A 25,477-nucleotide genomic window follows, 5' to 3' on the forward strand; every position below is an offset into this window, starting at 1 on the left:
TTTGTTTTTTTACTTTTTTTGGAAATGACCATGACCCGGATGACTGAGAATCTTCACCAGCACATTGAGAGAATTTCTCCAGCAGAATGCATTTACAAAAATATGCAGAAGATCATCAATGTAAACCTTTTTCCCCTAAATCCATTGGTTTCTGTTAAAAAAAACAAACAAAAAAAAACTGTCAGTGTTAAAATAAGATTGGTCAAAACAGCAACAACCGTTGCCTTGCAGGCGAGATGATGTAAACCGTGTTGCACTAGAGGAGGAATTCAAGCCACTAAGCGCCACAGCCAGAGCAAGTGTTTTCAATGTCTTCATTGGCAGACGCAGAACAAGTTTGGAGAATCCCAATAAAAAAAAAAAGGTCCAGACAGCCTGAGATGCTCAATCAGTTTTATTCAGGAGAGAAAGCATTGAGAGAGAGAGAGAGATCAAGAAAACAGGTCGTGTTGAAGCAGCACTCAAAAAATCAGGTTGCTCTGGGTTCCTTCATCCTAAACTCACTTCAAGTTTATGTTAAAACTGATTAGATGAGATGCCAACTTACTCCAAATAAATATTAGATTTTCGTTTTATTGATCTTTGTAATAAACCACAGCCAGTCAGTAACGGCCAACATCCCAACTCTGCGCTAACAGACACACACACGATCCATCCAGCCAGTTAATGTGGCAAAAAAAAGCAGCGCGCCTTCCCCCCCACAGGCCACCCACCCTCCCCATCCCAAACACACGTCAGGCATAATGAATATACAATATATTACACAGTTACAGTATTTACAACACCTCCTTTACAGTAAAGACGGGAAATGGGGTTTCTCTCTGTCAATCACGCGTGACATCGTAAAGCAGCGAATTAGGAAATCCTGTCATCCACATTGTTGATGTTACACAGCTTGAAAAGGATGTGGATTTTACTGTGGATTTGTCTCTTGGGCTGACCAGTTTTAACAAAAAAAAAAAAAAAAGTTAAAATGCAAAAATACATTTAATTTAAAACAAAACAGGGGAGAAAAAAAAGAGAATGTAGAGGCTTTAAAACTGAATAAAGGTACTTGAACAAGATGGATGTGTTTTATTATAGGGGCTTTTTTCCCCCCTCAAATTCTGCATTCTGTATTAAATAACAAAAAAAAAAACAAACAAAAAAAGAGGGTCTTAAATTTAAACGCAAGCAAATTGACGCCCTATTACGGTTCTAGTCCAAGTCGAAGGATGAGGATCTGCTTCGAAGAAATGAATCCGTTCTCAATCTGCATTTTTAAACACAAAGCAGTCCTAAACGTCTCATTCAAACGAGACTTTAAATGCTGGGATTCTCTCATTCCTCGTTTTTAATGCCCCAAAAAGATACTCACTCAAGTGTTATTAGCCGAGAACAACTATTGCAGACTGTGAACAAACAAATGTGACGCCTACTTTCACGAGGGATGAATTATTAATTATTTTTTTCCTGTACCCAATTGGTCCCTCAACTGTGGAAATGACTTTTTAAAGCTAAAAGGTGCCATTAGGTTGTCTTACTTAGTCCCCAGGATTGTACTCTGAGTGCGACAGAGCACACACCAACAATTGAACTCAGGGAAATCCTCAGCACGAAGCTTCATAGGACATCCCCCCCCCCTCTCCATCCTATCATAAAGCCCATCATAATCCAAATGGCTCGGCAGCACAAGGCTGAGAGGGAAGCTTTGTACAGTTTTAGTGCAATCATATTTGTATAATCTGACAAAACGATACAAAAAAAACGAAGTAGAAGAGACGCACTTTTGGCTAAGAAAACAATCCGGATTTCAAGCGAAAAAAAAAACCCCAGCCTCACACGTTCCAGTTATAGACGATGGAAACCGAATCGTCCGATATGTAAAAGCTAGACGGAAATGTAACAGAGAATGAAACAAGCTCCGAAGAATAGTGTCCCTAGTGTAAATGCCCCCATGATAAAAAGATCTACTCCTCTCCATGAGACGTTCTGCTCAGGAAAAGAAGGAAGTGGCTGGAATGTGACGTTACATATGTCTGTGTGGGAAACCGGCTGAATATAATGGATAATAATATCAAAGTAAAGGCTGATTTAAATAAACTACATGGGAAGAAACGTGCAGCACAGAAACCTTGTGGCTCTAAGTGTCAGACTCCAACCTTCAACATTTTTTTTTCTTTTTATAAATTCTCAAACTTCACGGGGTCTTTAAATTGCATCCATGCCCGCGTTCGCCTCCGACCGACCGACCAGCCTGTAGCGGCGTTGACTTCTCTCAGTCCAAGCGCACGTATAAAAACACACAATGACACAAAACAGATTTCACATGTATCAACATAATGCAACGTACGAACGCACCAGTTATTTTCAGTGTTTGAAGGAGGAAACAAATGTAGTTTTTAGAAACAGTACCGACGAGCAACACCCTCTCCAACTTCCGCCGCTTTGATTGCGCGCCGTTCTGACCGAACCCCTAGAGCCCTCTCTGCCTTTCCGTTACTCCAAACCAGCCGTCCTTCTCCTCACGTTTCACAGACATTTAAATACTCGGGGTTAATACATTCAAATCTGATGCTCTCTTTTTTTTTTTGGCATGTTTACAGTGAACGCGTGCTGCTACTCGCACCAGACCTGCTCATTGTTTGCAGCTCTCTAGGTGCTGCAGCAGCAGAGGGGACAGAATGGATGGCCCCAATATTGCACATGTTTGAGATGAAAGACGAAAAAAGGGGGGGATGGGGATGGGGGGGGGGGTGGGTACAAATTGTGATAAGGAGATTAATCAAGTTTTATGTGGGAATGCTAATCATCTCCTATCTATGAGAAAAAACAAAACAAAAGGAACAAACTGAACCAAGGCGGGCCATTTCAGTGTAACTGGGTCAGACTTCTATTAAAGACCATTTTTTTTTTAAAGTGTCAAACTTCTTAAGATGTGTAAATATGTTCATGGAGCTACAAAGCATTCAAACCCAGCGCCTCAGTCGCGCCCAGCGCCTCACACCACCAGGATCTTCACTTCATCCTGTTCGTCGGGCCGATAGAAGAAAGGGATGCAGGGGTTCTCCCCCAGGAACGGTGGGGACCGTGGAGCTCCCTGGGGGTTCTGGATCTCGTGGAGAAGCTGCATGATTTGCCGGGCTGTGCCGTCCTCCCTGGGCGCCAGCGGTTTGGACTCAGTCTGAACAGAAGTGGAGGGCGAAGCTTGGGCCGAGGCGGCTTCCAGACCTTGTAGATGGGAGGGCTCGGCGAGCTCCGCGGCTTCTGTAGGAAAACACCAAGTGGAGTTTCAGAACGATGCAATAAGATGCACTTAGAGTCTGGCTGGAGGCCACCGGCCAATCAGCAACTCTAAAATCCAGCATTTTTTTCAAGTTCGTGAAAGCATCACGCATAAATACCTACCAGGTTAATAATCATCAACACTCTTCGGTGTGGAAGTTGCAGCTGAAGGAAAAGCTGCTCTGTCTGATCCTTTTAAGCTTTCAACCTTCGTCAGATAAGTTAGATTCGGAAATGTTGGCCAAAATATGGAAAGGATCCACATTCTCTTATTATTTAAAGAAAATGTGAGCTAAAGACTGACCCTGTTTAGCTACTGTGAGTTAAAGGTTTCAGAATCAGGTGAATTATTCAGACTCCCTGGATGCTAATCCTCTGACTGGACATGAGATTCCAGATCTGTTGTTTTCATGTCATGATTCGCTCCATCTTGTGCTTACCGTCTCCGTCGACAGCATTAAGCTCGTGCTTATGCGCTTGCTGCTGCAAGGGGGCGTGCTCCCCCCCAACAGGAAGCAGGTCAGGGTTGACCGTTCCCATGCCAGCGACGGCTCCAGCGTAACGACTGTACCAGTCGTTCCTCTCGGCCACAAGCCTCATGACGAGATCCTGCAGCTCTGCCAGTTTGACCTGATGGCAAAAAGACAGAAAACTGTGTCAGCAGGGTTTTTTTTTTTTTCGGTGCACCTTTCAAACTGATAGTTGATATTAGCTGGCTTAAATACAAGTTTTGAGACATTTCTTATCATTGTGTCATTTTTGTCATGTAAACGGAGAAAGAAAATACGATATCTTCTTCAAGAATCCTCTGTTAACCATGACAACTACTGATGGTGTGAAATTAATTTCAATGTAGGGCTGGATGATAATTTAATAACAATAAATATCGATCGATAGACGTATATCGATGATAGAAAAAAAAAAGGGTCAATAAAATGTTTAATTGAATAAAAGCTTTCTTTCCTTGTGCATCCTATCATGTAGGTTAATATTACAGTCATTACATCCTCCCAACCAATCACAACGCAGACCCAGGAAGCAAGCTCCGCCCCCTTCAAAGAGCTCAGAGAGCACGCTGCCTTTTTTCTTCTTTAAAAACTTTCAGTTTTGGTAAAAAGTTGGTTGAATAAAGGGTTCAGTTTGAATTCAGTGTTTGTGTCTGTATATAAAAATTGGTCATTAAGCAACAGCATCAAATAGCCAGGGCTGCACTTAAAATATATGTTTTTAGTTTGTTGATAATTATCGATATCGATCAAAATGATTTCTATTTTATCGATATGCTTTTTATCTATATCGTTCAAACCCTATTTCAATGTGAGGAAAAAATTTCTTACTTTAATTTGTTGGTGCAACTATGGAACTTTAAAACTATCTGCATGCCTTTTTTATAATTGTAAGATGGAGTTAGGGTTTTCATGGAGTTCTAACATAAGAAACCTCTATTAAAAAAAAAAAAAAAAAAAAAAAAAAAAAAAAAAAAAAAAAAAAAAAGAAGTCATTCACAAAACAGATCGCCTCCAGAAAACATTTGAGTGTGCCTCTAAATCAGAAGATGTCGATACATAACCTTCATCTCTTCCTTGTCCTGGGCCAGCATGTTGATGTACTGCTCTTTCTCTTGGTGCTTCTGCTTCATTATGGCGCGCTGACTTTGGTAAAGGGCGATGTACTCCCCTTAAAGTGGAAACGTGCGTAAGAACTAAACTTAAATGCATAAAGTCAAAACTATTAAACATGAAGAAAAAAAAAAAGACCAGGAGCTCTTACCTATAGTGTCGGTCTCTCCGGACAGCTGGATGCAGCGGTGCTCCAGTTCCTCCACCCGCTCCTTCAGGTCGGCTTTCTCCTGCATGAGGGAGGTGAACCGCTGCTGAAGCTTCTCCATCGCAGCTTGCAGCGCCTGATGCACCTCAGCTGGCACGCCTCCTCCTGTTCAACACAAAGTTTACACCATGATCAAACTTTTACAGCTTTCCAACAGAACAGAGGACTCTCCGGTAAAAGGTGCAACATGGTCCCTTTAATACCAACAAAATACAGACACTGGCATTCAGACGCTTCGGTTTTTCCTGACCTGAATGCTCATGGCTGTGCTGGTCCTGACTCTCGTTATGCACGCGATCATCTTCATGAACAGGTTTGTAGTTGTGGTGCTGCTGCTCCAGTCTGAGGGCCACAGCCGCCTGCTGTCTGGCTGCCATGTGGAGCCTGTGCTCCTCCTCCAGCTGCCGCCTGGCGTCGTCTCGCTCCGCTTCCAGCTGAGCCAAAGCCCCGCGGATAAAATCCTCCTGTTGGAAGAATAAAAAAAGGGTTATGGAAAACGGGACGTCGTTACATCCTTGTGTTATGTAAATCAGGTCAGCCACAGGGTAACTTATCTTTTTACCCACCATCTCTTTCTGGCTCTCAAAGTCTTCTGGGATAACTATGGACGAGGAACTTATAGGGCTCTCCGTCACCGCCATGCTTTCCACACCATCTCCTAAATTACACGACAAAGCAGAAACAATCCCAATAACTGATGAGCATCATTTATGACATATTTTCACGTCCAGTTCCACTCACACAACAAATTAACTAGCAGCCGTTTGCAATTAAAAGAAAACAATAGTTCAACACATCTATATCAAAACGGGGTTTCTCTAAATTAAACATGAATGCCACATGTAATGACAGCTGCTGCCTCAAAATGATTAAACCCGTTGAGGACAAGGCTTTTAGTGCTTAGTAGAGCATCTTGTTGTTTAAATGGCGACTCCAAAGGCCCCCAGATCAGAAACACTTCAAGTTTTATCCGCCTGAACTGTTCAACACAAGTTTAAGAAGTTCAAGATGACTTAAGGAAGCACAGTGTAACTTTTAGCCACTGTAATGTCCAGGTTTAGCGTCGCTGAAGGCCACTAGAAACACTGCACTGTGGCAAAGTTAAACCGTCTCCCTCCGTGTTTTGAAATCTGATAGCAGATTGAGAAGTCATGGAGTTACTTGTAAAGACAAGGCGACGTTCACCCCTCCAGATTATATTCAGAGTCTCACATTGAAATGGAGAGGAAGATGGGGCAGACCAATAATCTGATTCTGAAAAGCTGCAGGAACTTCAACAGAGGAGAAGAGCCATCATGGAGGTTTGTGAACCATATTTACTGTATTTTGTAATAATAACCACGAGCATAACAAGCTTTCACTCAAGGTTAGCTCCCGTGTTTAAGGGGAGCTCAGACTGCCGTAAAGCAGCGCTCTAATTGCCAATAATGTAAAACGGAGCAATGACGTCTGGCAAAGTTGTGAGGGAAACTGCAGTACCACTCCGGTCCAGTAAGTGGCGGCAAAAAAGACCATCGCTCAAACAGACAGAGGCGGACTGAGAAGATGTCTGTGTCCTCCTGCCACTCATCCAAACTCCGGATAAAAACAGGATGGAGAAGTTTTGCAGATGGCGTTACACCTCCTTAACCCCTTTTACACCGACCCTACCTTATTCTGCACGCTCGGATCTGCCGGGCTTTATTCTATTTTACTCCTGTTGGTATAAATAAATAAAAATAAAGCACAGCTTCTCTGTGCGTGGGGACCACCATGGTGCAGCGGGGCAGACAGACTGCTGAACCATCTGTCTGCTCCAAACTTTGCCTCACGGAGTAAAACATTTTTACGAATAGGGTTTTGCCTCATCCCTAGCAAGAATAACCAGGGGGATCTTTCAGGACAATACCGCAGACTTTTGATGGGAGCAAAATAATTTTTTTATAGGTTAAAGGGTAAACACGCAGCACAGATTCGGCTTTCTCTACTCATGCCACAGAAGAAAAGCAGAGCCAGCTTGTTTCGATCTCATTTAGGTCATTAAATACAGCGCGCCCACCTGTGGTTTGTAAATAGTAAAATAGTTCACATTCCACCAATTTAGGGTTGAAAGAAAAGTCAGTCTTAGGGAAATGTGTGTTTTCTGTGCACAATGATAATGAAAGACCTCCGTTTGATCAGTAGTAATAAAATATTCTAATTACAGAACTGTGGTGAAAAAGTTTATTATTGACTTAAAATGCTGGAAACACCCAGCAAAGATTTTCACATGTAATATATATGTGCAGATATTCCCCACAAGCTTAGTAAACACTTCATAGTACTTATTTCATAGTATTTCATAAGTACTTTTTGTGATAAATTAAGATTATAAAATCCAAAGGTTTGTAAACAAGCCAACTCCTTATTGTTCCTTACTCCCCTTATGATGGACTGTTTAGCCTTGCAGCACAACCTTGTCCTTTGAGCAAAGCCCCAGGTTTTAAAGTCCTATCCCATGAGTAGGGTCTTTTTATGTGAAAGTAAAGCCTGTGGATAGTGAAATCTCCCAAGAGGAAAAGTTAGGTGGGCTTTAGGGGTCAAACGGAACAGGGCCTATAGTTTTTGAAAAGGGCAGCCTGCACTGAGCCTCCATACGCACCAAGTGCCGTTTACTGACCTGAAGAATCACTAAATATATCTCAAACTAATCTAATACTTATATGAACTGATATGAACTGATATGGAGCTTTTATTTCAAACGTCTAAACCAATTCACTGTAGACTGATATGTTTGGGATTATTGATAATGATGCCCAGACCTCTGCTTCCCATCAGATGACTTTACATTTTCTCACAGGATTTTATATTACCTGTTTTTAGGTGCAACTAAAACATAGAAAATATCTTCCAACAACTTTCATAAAATAATGTTTAAAAAAAAGCTATATTTTTGAGGAGAGAATTTAAGGAGGAATGTAACATTAAACGCTATTAAAGTAACATTGAAATCAGTTTCAAGAGGCAAACTAACATAGAAAGAGCATAATAAAGAAAAACGCTAACATAAGCACTGATACATAAAACAAGACCCTTACCCTGGTCTCTGGACGTCGTCTCAAGTGCTGAACTATTGAGCAGCTCTTTTATCTCAGCCTTCAGCTGCTCATTGTCTCTGACCAAGTGCTCCAAATGCTCCTGCAAGAACACACCGAGGGCAACTTTTAAAACAACCAAACCACTCCTAGGTGTTTGTGCACCAGGCAAAGATCCAAAAGGCATGCAGCGTTTACATATAAAAGAGGGAATCACATACACCTTTAACCAGCTGAGCTCAGTGAAAACCTTGGAGTTTGTACACACCTCCGCTTGTTTGAGCTGGCTCTGGCTGACGTCCAGCTGTGCACGGCCGTGACTTTCGTCGTGCTGCAGCCGGTCCATGAGCTGCGTCTGCTGCAGAAACTGTTGGTGGAGCTGTTCCCTCTCTGCAGCCAGGGCCTGGTAGGCAGCGCAGTACTGCTGCAGATGGGCCGCCACCTGGTCCCTCTGCTCCGTGACGCCCTGAGCCTCCTGACATTTCAGCTCCAGCTGGAGGCGATCAGAGGAAAATGGACATTAATACCAAAAAGCAGCAGATTCTTTTTCAGCTGGTAAAAAACAAACAAACACGTAAGTTAATTGAATTTGATCCATAAATTTGCTGTCCCATCAAAATAACTCAACACATAAGGCATGAATGTCTAAACAGCCGGCAAAAGAGTGAGTGCACCCCTAAGTGACGATATCTGCCTAGTTAGCCAATGAGCTGACTGGATTCCTCTCCCGCTCCTCCACGACGACATCAGGGAGCTGCTGCACTGCAAAAACGAAACTAAAATTGGGTCAAATTTTCTTGAACTGAGTGCATTTGTCCTTGATTTGAGCATGTAAATAAGATGATTTGCCAACGCAATGAGATTTTTGCACTCAAAATAGGAACAAGTCATCTCTAGCATCTTATTTCAGGTGCAGTATATCTAATTATCTTATTTTAGGGGTCAAAATACTTATTCCATTGGCAGATAATCTTATTTACCTGCTCAAATCAAGCACAAATGCACTTATTTCAAGAAAATCTGATTTATTTTTAGCTCCCTCTTTGCAGTTTGGATGTTGGAAACGTTGCGCTTCCCCAGCTTTCCGGTTGAGGATGCTGCTCCACAGATGCTCAATAGGGTTCAGGTCCGGAGACATGCTTGGCCAGTCTAGCACCACTACCCTCAGTCTCTTTAGCAAGGCAGGGGTTGTCGTGTGGGTATGTTTGGGGTCATCATCGTGGAATAATGGCCCAATGGGAGGGGCTCTTCTGCTTCAGTAAGTCACGGTATGTGTTGGCATTCATGGTTCTCTCAGCACTCCCACCACCACCTCCAAAGTAGGCAACACACTTGTCTTTGCACTCTTCACTTGGTTGCCGCTGCGCACACTCGACACCATCAGAACCAAAGAGGTTTCTCTTGGTCTCATCAGACCATAGTACATGGTTCCGGTAATCCCCGGAACAGATCACCCGCTATTACCATCTAACGTAGAACAGATTACTGGATCAATGTGTGCTTCTGTGCTTTTTTGTCTGTCTTGTTGTGTCTCTGCTCTGTCTTCTGTAACCCCAGTCGGTCGAGGCAGTCGGTCGAGGCAGATGACCGTTCACACTGAGCCTGGTTCTGGTTCTGCTGGAGGTTTTTCCTTCCTGTTAATGGGGAGTTTTTCTTTCCACTGTCGCTCCATGCTTGCTCAGTATGAGGGATTGCTGCAAAGCCATGGACAATGCAGACGACTCTCCCTGTAGCTCTACGCTCTTTCAGGAGGAGTGAATGCAGCTTGTCGGGACTTTGAAGCAATCAACTGGTTCCCTTATATAGGAAATCTTTGACCAATCTGTAGAATATGATTGAATTTGATTTTGTAAAGTGCCTTGAGATGACATGTATCATGAATTGGCGCTATATAAATAAAATTTAATTGAATTTAATTAATCCGTGGCTCGTCGCCAGCAAACTGTTTACGGGTCGTATTTAAAAAGATCTTCCCTTCTGGGTCGACTGCCATGCTGACCAAAATGATGCAGCGTGTGTGTTGTTTGGGCTTAGCACCGACAGACTGATGCTTTGTTAAAACCTCACCTGGGATAGTTTCCAAAAACTACATTTCAACAAGAAGGTAAATACATGTGGACCAAAGGAAAACAGAAAAAAAATGGTTTTAAAGAATCCGATATAAAGATCCGACCGATATGCTCCATGTTGTGTGTTTATGTGAGTTGGGGTGTGGATGGGGAGGGGGGGGGGGGGGGGGGGGTGTTACCTGCTCCTTGACGTTGTGCAGTTCCTCCTGTAGTTCCCCCATCCTGCGTGCCAACTCCTTCTTCACATGTTGCTCTGACTGGATGGCTGTGGTCAGCTCCATGTTCTCATTAGTCTGTCATAATGATGGAGTAACAGGAAACTTGGCTTTAAAACAAACTCTCTGTTACACGCATGAAGTGCTAACATTATGGAACGGGCTTCGTTAACTCCAAATTTGAGGAGGCAATAGAGAAAGTAAACACGGGAGGATAATTTTAACCCAAAAGAAGGCAAATTAAGAAGGGTAAAGTCAGCAGAGACGATAAGCTTGGGCCAATTTTTGGCCTCACCAGTTTGACAAAGCCGTTCTGCAGCTCGGCCAGCTGGTCCTTCAGCGCGCGGTTCTGGGTGAGAGCGCGGCTGATGGTGGCCTTGTCGGACTGAACGTCCTCCAACATGCGTCTGCGGTCCTCATCCTCCTGAGCTTTGCTCTCCACCTGCCGCTCAAACTCTCCCAGGCGGGTCTCCAGCTCCGCACACAGGCGACTTAGCTGCTCGTTGTCTCGAAGCTGGAGGAGACGGTGCAAAAAGATAAAAAAAAATAAGATTAGAAACACAACTGGAGTCATTTTTCTTCGTCTTTTAAAAACACCAAAGACAAACGGGCCAAGTAACACAGGGTATGTTATTATTCATACAGCCATGTGTCTAGATGACCTTACTGAATCATACCTGTGCCTGGTACTGTGCATTAATGGCATCTTTCTCCTGTTGTAAACTACTGAGGGCCTCCTGCAGAGCCACCTCTCCCGCTGATGGCCCTGAAGGCTGAGGCTCTGCATCATCTTGGGCTTCCTTCTCTGCAGACAATAATGCTGCAAGGGCAAGAATCACAGTTAGAGACTGCAAATACATACAGATACTTCTGGGGTGGACGTGTTTATTTCCCTGTAGAAGAAGATTTGGAGAAAATGAGCCGAGAACGAGTCTCACCTGCGGCATTTTTTAGCTCCAAGATGCTGGCCTCCAGCTCTTGGACTCGGTTGATATTTCTGTCCCTCTCCTCTGCCACTAAAGAGACCTTCACACACAAAAGTAAAGCATTTAAAATAGTTATGACTTCAATATTATAGCCAAACACACTTTATATTTTCATTATTATTGTTATACCTGTGCAAGCAGCTGCTCCGTTTTGTCCTTCCACACGCGGCCCTCTTCCTGGATTCGCTCCACATAACAATCCCTCTCTGTCTTGAGCTGGGCTACAGACTCCAGAAGCTACAACAACGGAGATGTAAGCATATCAGTTTCAGTCGACACGACTCAAAGTCCAACTTTATGTTTTAAACAATCAAGTTTGTACTGGTACACAAAACTTGAGGAGGATTTAAAAAAAAGGGAAAGGGAATTTTTGGACACTGATATACTGGGGATCTATTAAAAGCGCCTGCAGCAGTCAGTAACTTTAGATCTGCCACCCTTTAAAGAAAAGGTCGAAAGACAAACTCTAAATTCAGGGAATGTTTCCTCTAAGGGGGTCTTCACTCCGTTTAAACCTAACTCTGGTGCGGTTTGTTTGTGTAGATGTGAATCGTTCCAGGGGCGCGGACCAAAACGAACGTGCCGACACCTTTTGGAGGAGCCGGTGCTGCTGGCACGGTTTGTTTACGCCGTGAAAGCAAACCCGACCTCGTTCCAACCCAGCTGCCAGGTGAACGCTGCTAGGTTGAGTCGCACGTCTTCCTGTAGCCAGGTTTGCATTGCATTGTGGGATGCGGTAGAGCAAACACATGAATAAACTATGATAGCTCGTGGCGAGCATAAAGCCCTATGCAACTGTTAAGACAACTTCTGAAACTATTCAGAATACTTCTCAGATAATTTACAATGAAATTGTACCGATAAATGATGTGATTAAATTCTCTGTTTTCTACCAGCTCAGAACGCAGCCTCTCCATGGACACCTCTGACCAATAAAGAGACTGATTTGCCTGGTTTGTGGCGACATGTTTTGGTTCTCTTAAGTTTTCTCTGTGGAAAAAGAAACTGAATTACAGAATAAAGCTTCAAGTTAACAAACTCAACTGATTCAGACCAACCTCAGTAAACTATAAATCTTATTAATTTATATTTGGTGATCTTAATATGAGCTCTCTTATCAAATTCAAGAATTTGATCCAAAGTGTTTCAGACTGAAACTACTCTTTAAAGTGAACGTCAAGCAGCAGAAAACGTTTACTATTTGGTAATTTCCCACATTTAACAACATCTTATTGTTACTGAAATTTACCATATCTGCCCAATTACCAGTTTCAATGGAAAGGTTCGATAACAAAAAATAAATAAATAAATCAGTGTACCGGTGAAAAATCTATGTTAAACTGAAACGATTCATTAAGACGTTATCCTCTTTTTAGTGTAAATCTTCACCAAATCAAACTCTCCTTCACTCGCCCAATTTAAACAGAATTTTACTAAAACTGGTCTCTATCTGAATGCTGTCTCTGCTATTTACTGTAGATAATTTGCCAGATTCACTATCTTAATGCTAGAGCGTAAAAAACCATGAACCTCAGCGGGCCTTTTCTTCTTTAACCGGGTTCTATGTGCTTGCATACTAACACAAAAGTGCTAATTTTTCTCTCTACCAACCTAAAAATAATACTCTGAAAGTCTCACAGCAGAAACGTGTTCGTTTGAGTCAACTTCCTTTAAGTTTACCGCACTAAACTTAAAACATTTAGTGAATTTATGAACTAACCTGGTGTTAGTTTTATTCTCCATTTCTCAGAGCACAACAGACCAACCAGTTAGATTGAAAAAAAAGATGTTAATGAAGAAGAAATCGAGTTGTTGGAAGTCAAAGGTTTATGCAAAATGAACACAGGCTGGCATGAGTGTTTGTAACACTTGCTTTGACCTTAATGTTTTATAATAGACATGCAAGAGAGAGAGAGAGAGGCCTCAGACCTGGTGATTGCGTGACTCCAGCTGCTGCTTCTCCTCCAGCAGCAACTCCACTTTTTGGTTGAAACTGGGAGAATCTGACTGACTGGAATACTAGAGAGAAATAAAAAACACGCGTTTGGGTAAAACGGGGATGAGCAGTTGAAAGAAATATGTGGTTAAAATATGACTGATCAGCATCATCTGGAAGAGTCTGGTAAGGAGAGGAAGACGCGTTTGAAGCATGTTGCGTGTACCTGTTGCAACATGAGGTCAGCCATCTCCAGCCTCTTGTGAAGATCGTCTACCTCCAGCCTCATCGCAGCGTTGGCTTGTGTAATCTGTCTCAGCTGTTCGGACAGCTCTGAACTCTGCTGCTTTGACTCCTCGCTCAAATTGCTGCAAACACACAGAGACAAAAATGATATTCCACTAATCAGATACTTAAAGAGGACCTCCACATGTTAACTGCATCCATTACACACATAAATAGCACTCCTTTGCAGCTATAACAGCTCTAATACCCATTAGAAGGCTTCACATCGGCATATTTTCTTCATATACAGTTATCCTTAATACATTTTAATATTATTGAAAAGTTAATTTATTTCAGTAGCTCTATTCATTCACAGAAACATGTTCTATAGATGAACACAGACTGATGTTTTTAAGCCTTTACTTCTGTTAATTCTGATACTTTTCCACCTCCAGCTTATAAGAACCTGGCATTTAAGATTAGAATATTGCATCAGACCAATAAAAAAAGAGGAACTTTTTTCATGCAGAAATGAGGGATTGATAAAAAGTAGATTTAATATCATCTTTAAGGTTTTTTTTCCCCCAAAAGGTACTTTTAATCTAGCAAACAAGCTTCTTAAAAATACATTCTAATTTATTGTAGGAATATATATATACACACTTTATTATTACAGGCTCAAGGCCCACAGAAGACAGTACACAAATCAATAAAACAAATGCATTTAGATAGATAGATAGATAGATAGATAGATAGATAGATAGATAGATAGATAGATAGATAGATTACAATAATCTTGTAAAAAGCCACAATATACTCATATAAAGAAGCCATAAAACTTACTTGAGTCTCAGCACCTCCAGCCTTAAGTTGTCTCTCTCTTTTTCAAGCTCTTTGTTTTGCTGAAAAAAATAAAAATGCACTGCTGATGCTTAAAATGACGGCAATATTTCAAACGATAAATAGGAAAATACATTCGAGCAAGCTGCATTTCTATTTCACGTGCGTAAAGTCATGTGGAAATGAACCTTTTATTTGTTTCACAATAAAGAATGTTACCCTGTCAAACTGCTTCTGCTGTGTGGAGACAGTAGAGAGAGTTCGCTCCAGCTCTGAAACTCTCTGCTTCGTTGTCTGCAGACGGTTATTGAGCTCCTCTGCTTCAGCTGCACACACACACACACACACACACACACACACACACACACACACACACGGAGTCAGAGCACATCTTTGCATGCATACAAGTGACTAACCCATTGTTCTAAACTAAAATCTTGCCAAATGTGTCTAAAAATGCACACACACCTGTTTTTTGCCTTGCAGCCTGTTGTGTGTACTGTAGCGCTGTTTGTAGCTCAGATTTCTCCGATACCAGTATCCCAATGGTTTGGATATGAACCTTGGAGAACCAAAAAAAAATAAAAAATTAATAATGACATTTCTTATAGTGAGAGAAAACATGATACAAGGTGCGGCTTTTTAAAACCGCAGGCGAGGCACGTTTATTTCTATAGCACAAAGCAATCCAAAGTGCTTTACAGGCCATCAAAAGAATCGAACTATAAAAATAAATGCATTGCATTAAAAAAAAAGATGACTTTAAATAGTTAGTTGGTCAAATTCTTTGACCAAAACTGATGTTTTCAGTCCCGTTTTAAAGGAACCGACAGTTTCTCGGGTTTTCAGACAGTATGCTCCAGAGCTGAGGCAGATAAAAATACCCTGAAACTTCTCCATATTTTTCCATTCTGAATGGTGAGGACAGAGAGAACTGTAAGGGGCAGGGTGAGCTTCGGATCACATTACCATCCATTTATGGAAAAGTGACACCAAGCAACTGTTCACTTGTTTCTTCCTTTTATATCTCCGCAGGTAAAAAAAACAACAACAACAAAACCTACGCATCTCTTAGTAATTTACCTGCAACTGCTCCCGCATTGCTCCATGCTCCCTTGAAAATTTCTGCTCAAACTCCTTTCGCTCCTGAAGGCGGGAAAAGACGAAAAGCAAAGCTCAAAAAGTTACAGATCACAAAAGGCTGGAGCGGCAGTGAGGGGGAAGGAAAACGAGGAAAATTGTCCCGACCTTTTGCAGCTGATCCGTGAGCTCCTGAGTTTGGTGCACCTGCAGAAAACAGCAGCACGAATTTTACATCGGTACAACATTTTATCTTCAAAAAAAAAAACACAATCGAAAATTCTGCAGAGGAGGTCTTTCACATGCCGGCCACAAAAAACTGCTGTGCAAAGGCCAAAAATAATAGACCTGCTTGCTAATTCCTAATGTTATAATCATTTCACGCTACAGCTTGTAGGTTATTGAGGTTAGTGCACTGAAGTGGCCCGACAAGCTCGAAAACATCATGCAGCTACAAGCAAAGTGATAAAACTCCTGATTAAAAAAGGAATGCTTATACCAGGGGTGTCAAACATACGGCCCGCGGGCCGGATCCGGCCCGCCGAACAATTTAGTCCGGCCCTGTGGCTAAATGCATCATCATTATTAAAAAAATAAATAAATACATTTCCAGTGCCCTGTCTGGCAATGTGGCAATAAGAATTGTTGTCTAAATGCCAAAAAGAGCTCATCAGATTTGACTTTCATAAGTGGAGAAGTACTGCTTTGTCATAGTGCTCCGCTTGATTTATTAATGTGAATAGTTTTATTATGATTCATGTGGGGAATATCTCAAATAATATGGACACTACAATGGGAAAGTGGGAGAGGAAAGGGAGAACAAGAAGAAAAAAACAAAAGGTGAAAGAAAGAGGAGATAAAAGGAAGAGAATGATAAAACAATTATTGAAAAAAACATGTACTTCGTTTAATTGAAAATATGCAGTTCCTATATTGTCCACGAGGGGCGCTGTGTTTTAATTAGCAGATTAAGCTTCAGGTGTGGAAAAATTTAAATAATTTCTTAATTTTTATCTGTTTGATGTATTCTGTCATGCAGGACAGTGTTTTTAAGTTCCAAAAAATGTGAATAAATGTTTTTCAACATTGTATAATCACTGTGATCAGTTCTTATGCATAATGCACAAGTAAGTGTTTAACTGAATAAAAGTATTGTTGAAATTGCACATACTTTTCTTATAAACGCTGAGGTTATTCATATTTATATTGTGTAAAAGTGAAATTAATTTAATATAAAAATCAACAACAAGTCCACATTTATTAGTTTTATTTAATCTTGCAATGAGTTAACTCATGTGGCCCTCTTGAGATCAGATTAAGCTGAATGCGGCCCCTAAACCAAAATGAGTTTGACACCCCTGGCTTATACTATAGTTAGACTTTGCAGAATGCTTGTTAATCAACCCGAGCAACAGAGAGAAAAAAAAATGACAGAGAAAAAGAAAACGTGTGTGAGATGGACCGGTGGTTATGATAGCATGCAAAGTGCATTACAGTGGATAGAGTAATGCAAATACCTGAGAGGGAGGAAGGGGGTTTTAAATGAACACAATTTAAAAGCAAAGGTAACACAGAGATGCATACACACAGCTTCTTACCAGCTGGTCTAGCCTGGTATTGAGCTGAGAGTTTGTTAGCTTGCTAGATTCCAGGGCGGCTGCCAGCTCCTGGTTCCGACTCTTATCACGTGCACACATGCATCCGGGAAACAAAAAAGGAACAAAATAAATAAATAAAAAAAGACACAAATAAAGTGAAGGAACAAAAGGAGGGGGGGGACGTTCGATATTCTGATGTGGAGGCAAATCATATTACTGTTACGAGTGGAGGGTAAAAAAATGCTATCAGTGATGGAAAAAAAAAAACGGCACGATTAAAAACGACAGAGTAGTTTGGCCGAGGTAAAGCTCGGGATTAAACGTGTACGAAAACTAAAATAAGGTTTTCCCATCTTACCTCCAGCTCTCCCGAAGGCACGGCTTCCCCATTCACGTAGGGAACAGAGGATGACTGCAACGACACAAAGAAATCATGACTTACGCGCCCCGCGACACGGACCTGATCACATGCTGCGCACATCCGCCACCTAAAGGGCAGCGTGAGGAAAACGGATCCCTTCACCTATTCAGTCGGGCTCTGCTGAGACATTATTGGAAGTTACAACCTCTAATGTAAAGCGAGGCGGTCGCGTAGCAGAGAAGGAATCTGATTAGTTCAGCATCAGTAAGAGTTACCCTTTATTACTCGGTTATTACAGTGCAACCTTAAAGATGAGACGGTCTCCCCCCAAACACACACACACGGGTTTAGAATATAGAGCGGCGGGGCGTTTTTGTCAAAAGCCTCACACGGTGCGACAAAGTGTGAGACAGAGAGAGTGAGGAGAAGAAAGAACGCGGGGGTGACAGTGATGGCTGTGGCACCCTACCTCAGAGACCAGGCCGTTTAGTTGCTGCGAGAGCTGCCGCAGGCTCTCTGTGGAAGACAGCGGTCTGCAAAAACACACAGGCCAGATGAGCGCAGCAAAAAAAAAAAAAAAAAAAAGAGCAACTTTTCCTGTTTGGTTCTGCAAGCAACAACATGGGCGCATTCAAAACGACAGAGGGGAGCAAGAACCAGCATTGCTTTAACAGAATGTGTGGGAAAAAGTCAAACAAGTTATGCTTGCAAATAGCTAATTTTCTGCAGGTTCTGAGACTGAGAAGGATTGCTGCTGCAGAACTAAAAAACGCGCTGCAGGTACGCCCAAAAATTATTGACATGGAAATAAACTTAGCCGAGGGCTGTGTGTTTGAGTAACATCCCTGCATTTAGTTATAAAACAGGTAAAACCCAACCGTCTACATTAAACACAAAGATGAAACAATCTTCACCCCACTTTTTTCCACTTATAGTAAAAAGAACAATAAATACAGCCCATGCCAAACAATTGAAACTAATTCTTTAAAAAAAAAAAAAAAAAAAACACATTGCAACGTTTTTAAAACGAACAATAAGTTAAAGTATAGCCTGAAAAAAAAAAACAGAATAACCCACCTATTTTCCTCCTTTAAACTACGATTACCATTGGTATCAGGGAAGTCCTGTACAAAGACAGAAAGATTAAAAGGCAGAAGAGGGTGGGAAAACATACGGGTGGACGTGAAAGCATCTCTAAAAAGGACACAGCAATAATAGTTATTTCTGTTACTATACAAAAAAAAAACAAAAAAAAACAAACAAATCACAGCTCCACATAAATTCTTTAGGCTGGTAATGTTTCACGTTAACTCGGCATATTACAGCAGCAACGTCTTGAACATAGAGGACAAAACAAGCGTGCGGACAGAAAAAAAGAAAAAAAAAGAAGACACACCTGCAGCTCAGTGTTTTGACGGACAAAGTCAGAGTTAGTAGCATCGTTAGCGCTAGCAGAGTTAGACAGGGGGGAGCCACGGCCCGACTCGCTGTGTGGCTCCTCCAGCAGCTGGGGGACCGGGGACCCCGCTGCCTCCATGTCGCCGAAGGTCTGAGGTTAACACACAAAAGACGGCCGCTCACTTTTAATAAAAGCAGACAACTGATTATATAATGAATATTTCCACACACACACAAAACAAAAAACGTAAACCACTAGCAGGCGGCGTAAGCAAAACTCCTGTAGCTAATGATTTCTGTAACCTGTACTGCTCACACGGTCCAGTTGTATTAGCGTTAGAATACATATTTAATGTTAATATTGCCAGTGTGTTCGAGGAAATCTAAACAAGCACGTTTCGACGCGACATTCTAAAACGCTTAACGTGAAAAAGCTTAACGTGGCTTAAGGTAGGAAAACAACGAGGAATCATCACCAAATTTCGCATGGCCATATCTTGTCATGAAGACTTAAGCCTGTCAAAAAAAAAAAAAATTACAGAAATCCAACAATTATAGAAGATATCTCACATTAACGTTTTCTTCTTCATTGGCGCCTATGGCGAGAAAAAGGCTTAACGTGGTTTAATGTACTTAAACAATGCTCAGTGATCACCAAATTTCTCTTTCATTTTGCTCCTAATAAGCACATAAAACTGTCAAAATGTCAAACCCAAAGTCCAATTATTATGGACGATATCTAACATTAGCGTTTCTGCTTTCATATAGCCAGCCTCTATGCCTATGAAATACTTGATGTCATATAACGTCCATAATAATTGGACTTTGGGTTCGATTTTTTTAAAGTTTTAAGTGGTTATGATAAGCAATATATAAGGAGAAATTTGGTGATCACTGAGCATTGATTAGGTACATTAAACCACGTTAAGCCTTTTTCTCGCCATAGGCGCCAATGAAGAAGAAAACATTAATATGAGATATCTTCTATAATCGTTGGATTTCGGTTTATTTTTTTGACAGGCTTAAGTCTTCGTGACAAGATATGGCCATGCGAAATTTGGTGATGATTCCTCGTTGTTTTCCTACCTTAAGCCACGTTAAGCTTTTTAGAATGTCCCCGTTTCGACGCAAGTGCACTGCAAAAGCAACACAAAAAGGGAGCAAGGTGTAATGCGAGCGGCCACATTCCTGTTCATCCAGATTAGTATCTGCCTTAAACATCCAGCGACAGGAATCGCAGCTCTGCTTGGTTTAAGAATGTGCAAATGTCAACCAACAACACCGAAAGTTAACATCTACGAACAAAGAATACTGCAGACTTCACCTATCTAAACCATTTATACAGTTTCTTGACCTTAAATTTACAAAAAAACACCATCGAGGCAAGAACTGCTCTTCTTCTTCTTTGTGTGTTTTGTGGTCTGTGTGACAAACTGGACAACTTTAAAAGAGAAACAGATATTTACGGCGAGGCGTGCAGAGAGATTGGGGAGGGAAAGGGTAAAGCAGAGAGAAAGAGAGAAGGACAGAGGCTCACCTGACAGTTGCCATTAGGAGGGACGACTACTCCATTGCTTTGACTAAGTGCTTTCAGAATACTGTCAAACTACAGCAGAAAGAAACAGCAACACAGAGACAAAGAGAGAAGTGACAGGGCAGAAAACAATTCAGAAAGTGACAGATGAACAACACAAGCAGCTAGCGCAAGGAGGAGCTGTAGAGGTTAGCGCGTAGCTAATATAAACACACTCATTCTCCACTTACAGTCACAGCCGGGCCTAAATTAAGCTGGATTTTGACTTTTTTAGATGAATTCTATAAAGCTAGATTGAACTAAAACAAGTTAACAATATACACTTCTATGATAAATCTAGACTTTTCCCCATTCTGCCAACAAAGAGTCGTGACACTTATTCAGCAGAAATGTAACTAAAATGAATGGCCGGCAGGGTGAGAAACAGCTATAAAGAAAAAGAAAGGAGAAAAGGTGTCCATGTCGGTGATCATGGACAGCGGCAGGAGAACCAGCATTGTGTAAAGTCTTCAGTTAATGTCAAAAACCACACATTCTCATTTAATAAATGCTATTTTTAGGTTGCTCCAACCAGCTCAGAGTAATGGCGGCGTTTTGTTGCTGCTGCAGACCTGAGGTGGCTGTCATTGTAACAGTGAGACGTACGGCGACAGCTGTCTAAAGAACGGGGGCAAACGCAGGTCAAATGTCATGAGGTGGGGCCAAGTTATGTGCATGTGCTGTCTGAAAGTAGCGCGCACACACACGGCCTCATTATCCTCAACAATTTCATCAGAGACCTTTAAATTAGAACACAAAACAAGAGACGATGAATGATATCAATATGCTACTTCATCGGAAAATTAAAAGTTATGATAAATCGTTGGTACATTACCCAGCATTATCAGAACTGCCGCTAAAAGTAGGGCTGAACAATTAATCACATTTTCAATATAATCGCAATTTAAAAAAACGCAATTTCCAAATCGCAGTGTCTGCAATTTTTGGCTATGTAACAATTAGGGGAATTATACACGTCCATTAGGTGTTGGTAAAATGTTTAAAGTGGGTTTGCTCCACATGGAAGGGAAGACAGTTGCAGCAGTGAAATAATCTAATTTTATTACTTGTTTTAGAGTTTATATAATCATACATAGCATTAAGTATTGGTCAATCAGTTTAATACATAGACTTGCTTGTTGGTTGGACTTTATGTTCAACAAGGATTGATGTCCAAATCAACTAAAAGCTGTTCTCTTGAATAATATTCTGATTAATAGAATCATTAAAAGTTCTTGTTTTGAATAGTCCTTGTTTACAAACATCTTTATTTAGAGGCCATTTTTGTTGCTTGTGGTTAACGCAGAGAAAAGTCAAAATTGCAATTTTGGTTGAAATATATTGTAGGCAGAACACAATCATTTCTGCGGGTCTTTTAGCAACTAATCTGCACAGCGAGGAAACAAAATGATTTGTTGTTTGTATATGTTTAAAAAGACATGATAAATTAAACTGGGAAAAAAAAAAAAAACGCATTAAATCGCAATATTAAGAAAAAAAAAAATCGCAATTAGATTATTTTCCAAAATCGTTCAGCTCTAGTTAAAAGTCTAATATGTAATATTGTACGCAACAGTGACAACGATCACTCGGCTTTCGTATCCCGCTCGGACCAAAAAAACAAACAGCAGCCTCTGGGGCTCGACAAGCAGATGCTCTTATAAAATATGGGAAGACTTTATTGTTTACAGTTATTCAGTCCCATTATTGTTTGCACTGTAAGCTACGTGTCAAAGCGACACAAGCGCCAAGGAACTCTAAACGATTGCAACAAAAAAGGTGCTTTGTTAAAATGTGCAGCACTGTAACAATCCTTCTTTTCCACCTGAAATCTGACGATATCCTCAGATATCTGTTTGCAGCGACGTCTCAGCGTGTTTAACCTCCGAACTCTCGCTGCACACCGTGACCTGATTAATGGCATCGAATAATAAGATTAACTAATTCACTTCTTTTTTTTTTCCCTCAAACAAGGTGTAAACAACAACTGTTGTGCTAGAATTTTGCATTGAGACATTTGCCAAACTTGATAACAAAAATCAGTGATATAGTTTGTGCATAACATTGTGCTCAACATACAAAGCACTACAACTAGGGGTAAAACACTAAAAAGCAACATATATCTTCTAAGTACTCTACTAATTTGATATATTAGTGCATCAGTCAAAACGAGAACAAAGACATGATAAACGGACACACTCACGTTGTCTGGGGAATCTCTGTCTGCTGAAGGTGCATCAGGTTGGCTCAGCTCCTTCACCTTTCGTTTCTTCTTGGATCCTGTTCCACTTCCTCCTCCTCCCCTTTCCCCTCCCACTGAAGCAGGGGAGCTCTTCTGTTGAAACTCCTTCAGCTGAGCAACACGCCAGTAAAAGAAACAGGATGCAGAAAGAGGCTTTAACCGTCTCATGTTTGCAAAATACTTGCCGTCTTCTTTAGCCGGGTTATTTGTCTTATGCAATTCTGATAATGCAAAGGAGTGCAACTGTAGTGTGTAAGCCTTCAAAAATGGTTCTATGCTTTAACGGCAAAATTACCCATGTTAAAATAACGGCTTGCTTTCTCAAATTGTAACTATTGTTCCCACCACTCATTACAAAGAGTCTATGAAGGCTTTGCCAAAGGATCAGGTAGGCGAGTTCGCTAATCTGCCTTCTACATAGGCTACCACAAGTAGACTTGGCATTATAGCCACCCACGAAAATAAGTATATATTAAAAATCTAATTCTGAATGCCAAATTGCAATCAAATGCCACTCCAACTCATTTAGCATAATGAAAATAAATTACCAGTGAGAGATCGAACACTAGGCCTCGTTGCAGTTGTTCCCCAAAAGTCAACAACTGACAAGTAGGTTTCTAAAGCTGAATTTTGTCTGACATGAAGAAGCAATAAACAACATCTACTAATGCACCATCAAGCTAATTACTCTACTAATTACAGTGCAATTCAACATTGGAGTATAGTTCAAAACAAAAGTTTCAAACTATAAAACAGGTCTCTCTTGGAAATGAGACACTGAGTCTCTGGTTACTCTCAAAGGGACTAACCTGTATAAGTAAACGATTAATAATAATAATAATAATAATAATAATAATAATAATTAAAAGTGCAAGTACACAGTTTATGTCCAAAATACATAACACAATATACACGATTTGTAAAATATATGTGAGGAATATTACGATTATAGGCACAGGGCCTTGAAAACTCTCATTAGGAGCTAGTAGAATAACAAGGAAACCCAAGAAAATGACCAATTTTGAAACGGTTTCAAGCACAGGGACATTTCAAGATCCCTTATTCACAAAATAAATGGGTCAAAATTAAATGTTAAGAGAGAACAGTCCTGCAGATTGATCCATTTTCCTGCAAAACTCCGAAATAGCTCCCCTTGTGACAGATTAGCGGGGTGTCAGCTGTCAAAACAGCCCCCTTCATTCCACCCAGCTCACTGTGCTAACATGCTAATTTGCTACAGTTCAGTTTCTGAAAACGCCTGTTCGTATCGCAATTTCAAAAGTTGATCTTTTAGCAAACGAGTCAAGAAAGCTGTCAGCTTCTGTGTAATAGTATTTCCACCCAGGGGTAGCCAACTAATGGTTCGCTTTGGAGCCTGGTCGCTCACGTTAACTTGCCTTAGCACGTTAGGAAATCACCAATGACTAAATCTACGGTTGCCTGAAAAGACGGGGAAACATTTGGCACACAGCTGAGTTAGTCCTTGAGACGCTACGATGAATGGGATGCCGTGAATACAACTTCCAACTAAGAATAGTCTACATAATATGGGAAGGTTAATGCTATCAGTAGAGGCCAGAAACACAGGCGCCGGTGTTTCCTGCTCGGTGAAGCCGCGAGATGAGCGCGTGGGGCGGGACGAGCGACGGCGCAGAGGTCGGGCGACGTGTAATGACAACACCCGAGCTCAGTCAAGGAATTTTTAATACAACTCGTAGAAACACGGTCTAAATCGACTTGACGGCTGGATAAAGGATGCGTATACAATGTGACACGGAGCAAAGTCATTATTAGCACACTTTACCTTTTTCTTAGCTGCAGCGAGTTTTGTTTGCCTACTCTGGTCGGCCATCCTGCTGCTCTGGTGGTCAAGCGACCGAACCACGTCATCAGTATGGTGCCGATAGACGCTCCTATCGGTAGGGGGCGCAAAAGTCACGTTTATGCAAGACCGTGCAGCCGATTTACTATAACAAAAATATGTTATAGATATTATTAAAAAATTGTGCCTTCTTTCTTTTTACTCTCTGAACACATTTTAAAGTTATTTTTTTTTAAAATCGCGATTGTATTGCTATACTATAAAAAATATCAGCATATTTAAAGTTATCTCCAAAACGCTATTTGTAATTTTTTTTTAATGTTAGAAAAGTCCCAGACAGTAGTGCTAAATTATCAAAAATAGTAATCAATTACTCCAATTGCTCTCTAAACAACCAAGAGGTTAAAAAAATAAATATAAAGGTGTTACTGATTTGTTACTATATCTTGTTAGGTCATAAAGGAACTATGGTAAACTTGTCAAACTGAAAAATATTTTTTTAAATCATTTTCATAACCAGGTTAATAATAGAAATGACTATTATTCAAAAGTGACAGAAAATTAAAAGCAAAATCAAACCACACATTTTTGCATTAATCTTCAAGTCTGAAATGGCACTGGTTCTCACAACAGATGCATGCCATGCAGGTTAAGAATTAATAATTGGAGTGATTTGGATGATTTGGACAGATTGATCCATTTTCCTACAAAACTCCGAAATAGCTCCCCTTTTGACAGATTAGTGGGGTGTCAGCTGTCAAAATAGCCCCCTGTTTTGACAGAGTTTTGTAGGAAAACTGATCAATCTGCAGGGCTGTCCAAATTACTCCAATTATGAGTTCTTAACCTGCATGACATGCATCTGTTGTGAGAACCAGTGCCAGTCTGTTCAAAGGTCAGGATGAATTGGAGTGATTTCCTGACCTTTGAACAGACTTTAGCTTATAATAATAATAATAATAATAATAATAATAATAATAATAATAAT

The 25,477-nt window shown here is 40.9% G+C and overlaps 1 protein-coding gene across 2 annotated transcripts; it reads right to left on the bottom strand.

Annotated features, from left to right (window-relative positions):
- Positions 1-1,444: 1,444 nt before the first annotated feature.
- Positions 1,445-24,576, bottom strand: golga2 (golgin A2). Of its 2 annotated transcripts, XM_036140208.1 has the most exons (27): positions 24,472-24,576; positions 22,629-22,778; positions 18,851-19,003; positions 18,532-18,578; positions 17,924-17,987; positions 17,452-17,505; positions 17,094-17,174; positions 15,664-15,702; positions 15,499-15,561; positions 14,884-14,977; positions 14,635-14,741; positions 14,419-14,477; positions 13,577-13,718; positions 13,344-13,433; positions 11,544-11,651; positions 11,367-11,454; positions 11,106-11,248; positions 10,724-10,942; positions 10,393-10,506; positions 8,413-8,637; positions 8,148-8,247; positions 5,658-5,749; positions 5,342-5,555; positions 5,035-5,196; positions 4,835-4,941; positions 3,705-3,894; positions 1,445-3,246 (listed from the first exon to the last, which is right to left on the bottom strand). In XM_036140208.1, the coding sequence occupies exons 1-27, from the start codon at positions 24,517-24,519 to the stop codon at positions 2,981-2,983; spliced, it is 3,219 nt and encodes a 1,072-aa protein (XP_035996101.1). In that variant the 5' UTR covers positions 24,520-24,576; the 3' UTR covers positions 1,445-2,980. The 2 variants fall into 2 exon arrangements, with proteins under 2 accessions (XP_035996101.1, XP_035996100.1); XM_036140207.1 differs by lacking the exons at positions 17,094-17,174; positions 17,924-17,987; positions 18,532-18,578; ... (1 more) ...; positions 22,629-22,778; positions 24,472-24,576 and having other exon boundaries at positions 17,452-17,797.
- Positions 24,577-25,477: the final 901 nt, after the last annotated feature.

Source organism: Fundulus heteroclitus, chromosome 8 (genome assembly GCF_011125445.2).
Source record: "Fundulus heteroclitus isolate FHET01 chromosome 8, MU-UCD_Fhet_4.1, whole genome shotgun sequence".
Classification (NCBI taxonomy): domain Eukaryota; kingdom Metazoa; phylum Chordata; class Actinopteri; order Cyprinodontiformes; family Fundulidae; genus Fundulus; species Fundulus heteroclitus.

Excerpts from the sequence above, each read along its gene's own strand:
- golga2 (XM_036140208.1), bottom strand. The coding sequence starts at position 24,519 with ATGGCCGACCAGAGTAGGCAAACAAAACTCGCTGCAGCTAAGAAAAAG. Across the intron at positions 15,562-15,663 it reads TCACGGATCAGCTGCAAAAG|GAGCGAAAGGAGTTTGAGCA; the intron begins GTCGGGACAATT and ends TCCCGCCTTCAG. Across the intron at positions 13,434-13,576 it reads CTGACCTCATGTTGCAACAG|TATTCCAGTCAGTCAGATTC; the intron begins GTACACGCAACA and ends ATTTCTCTCTAG.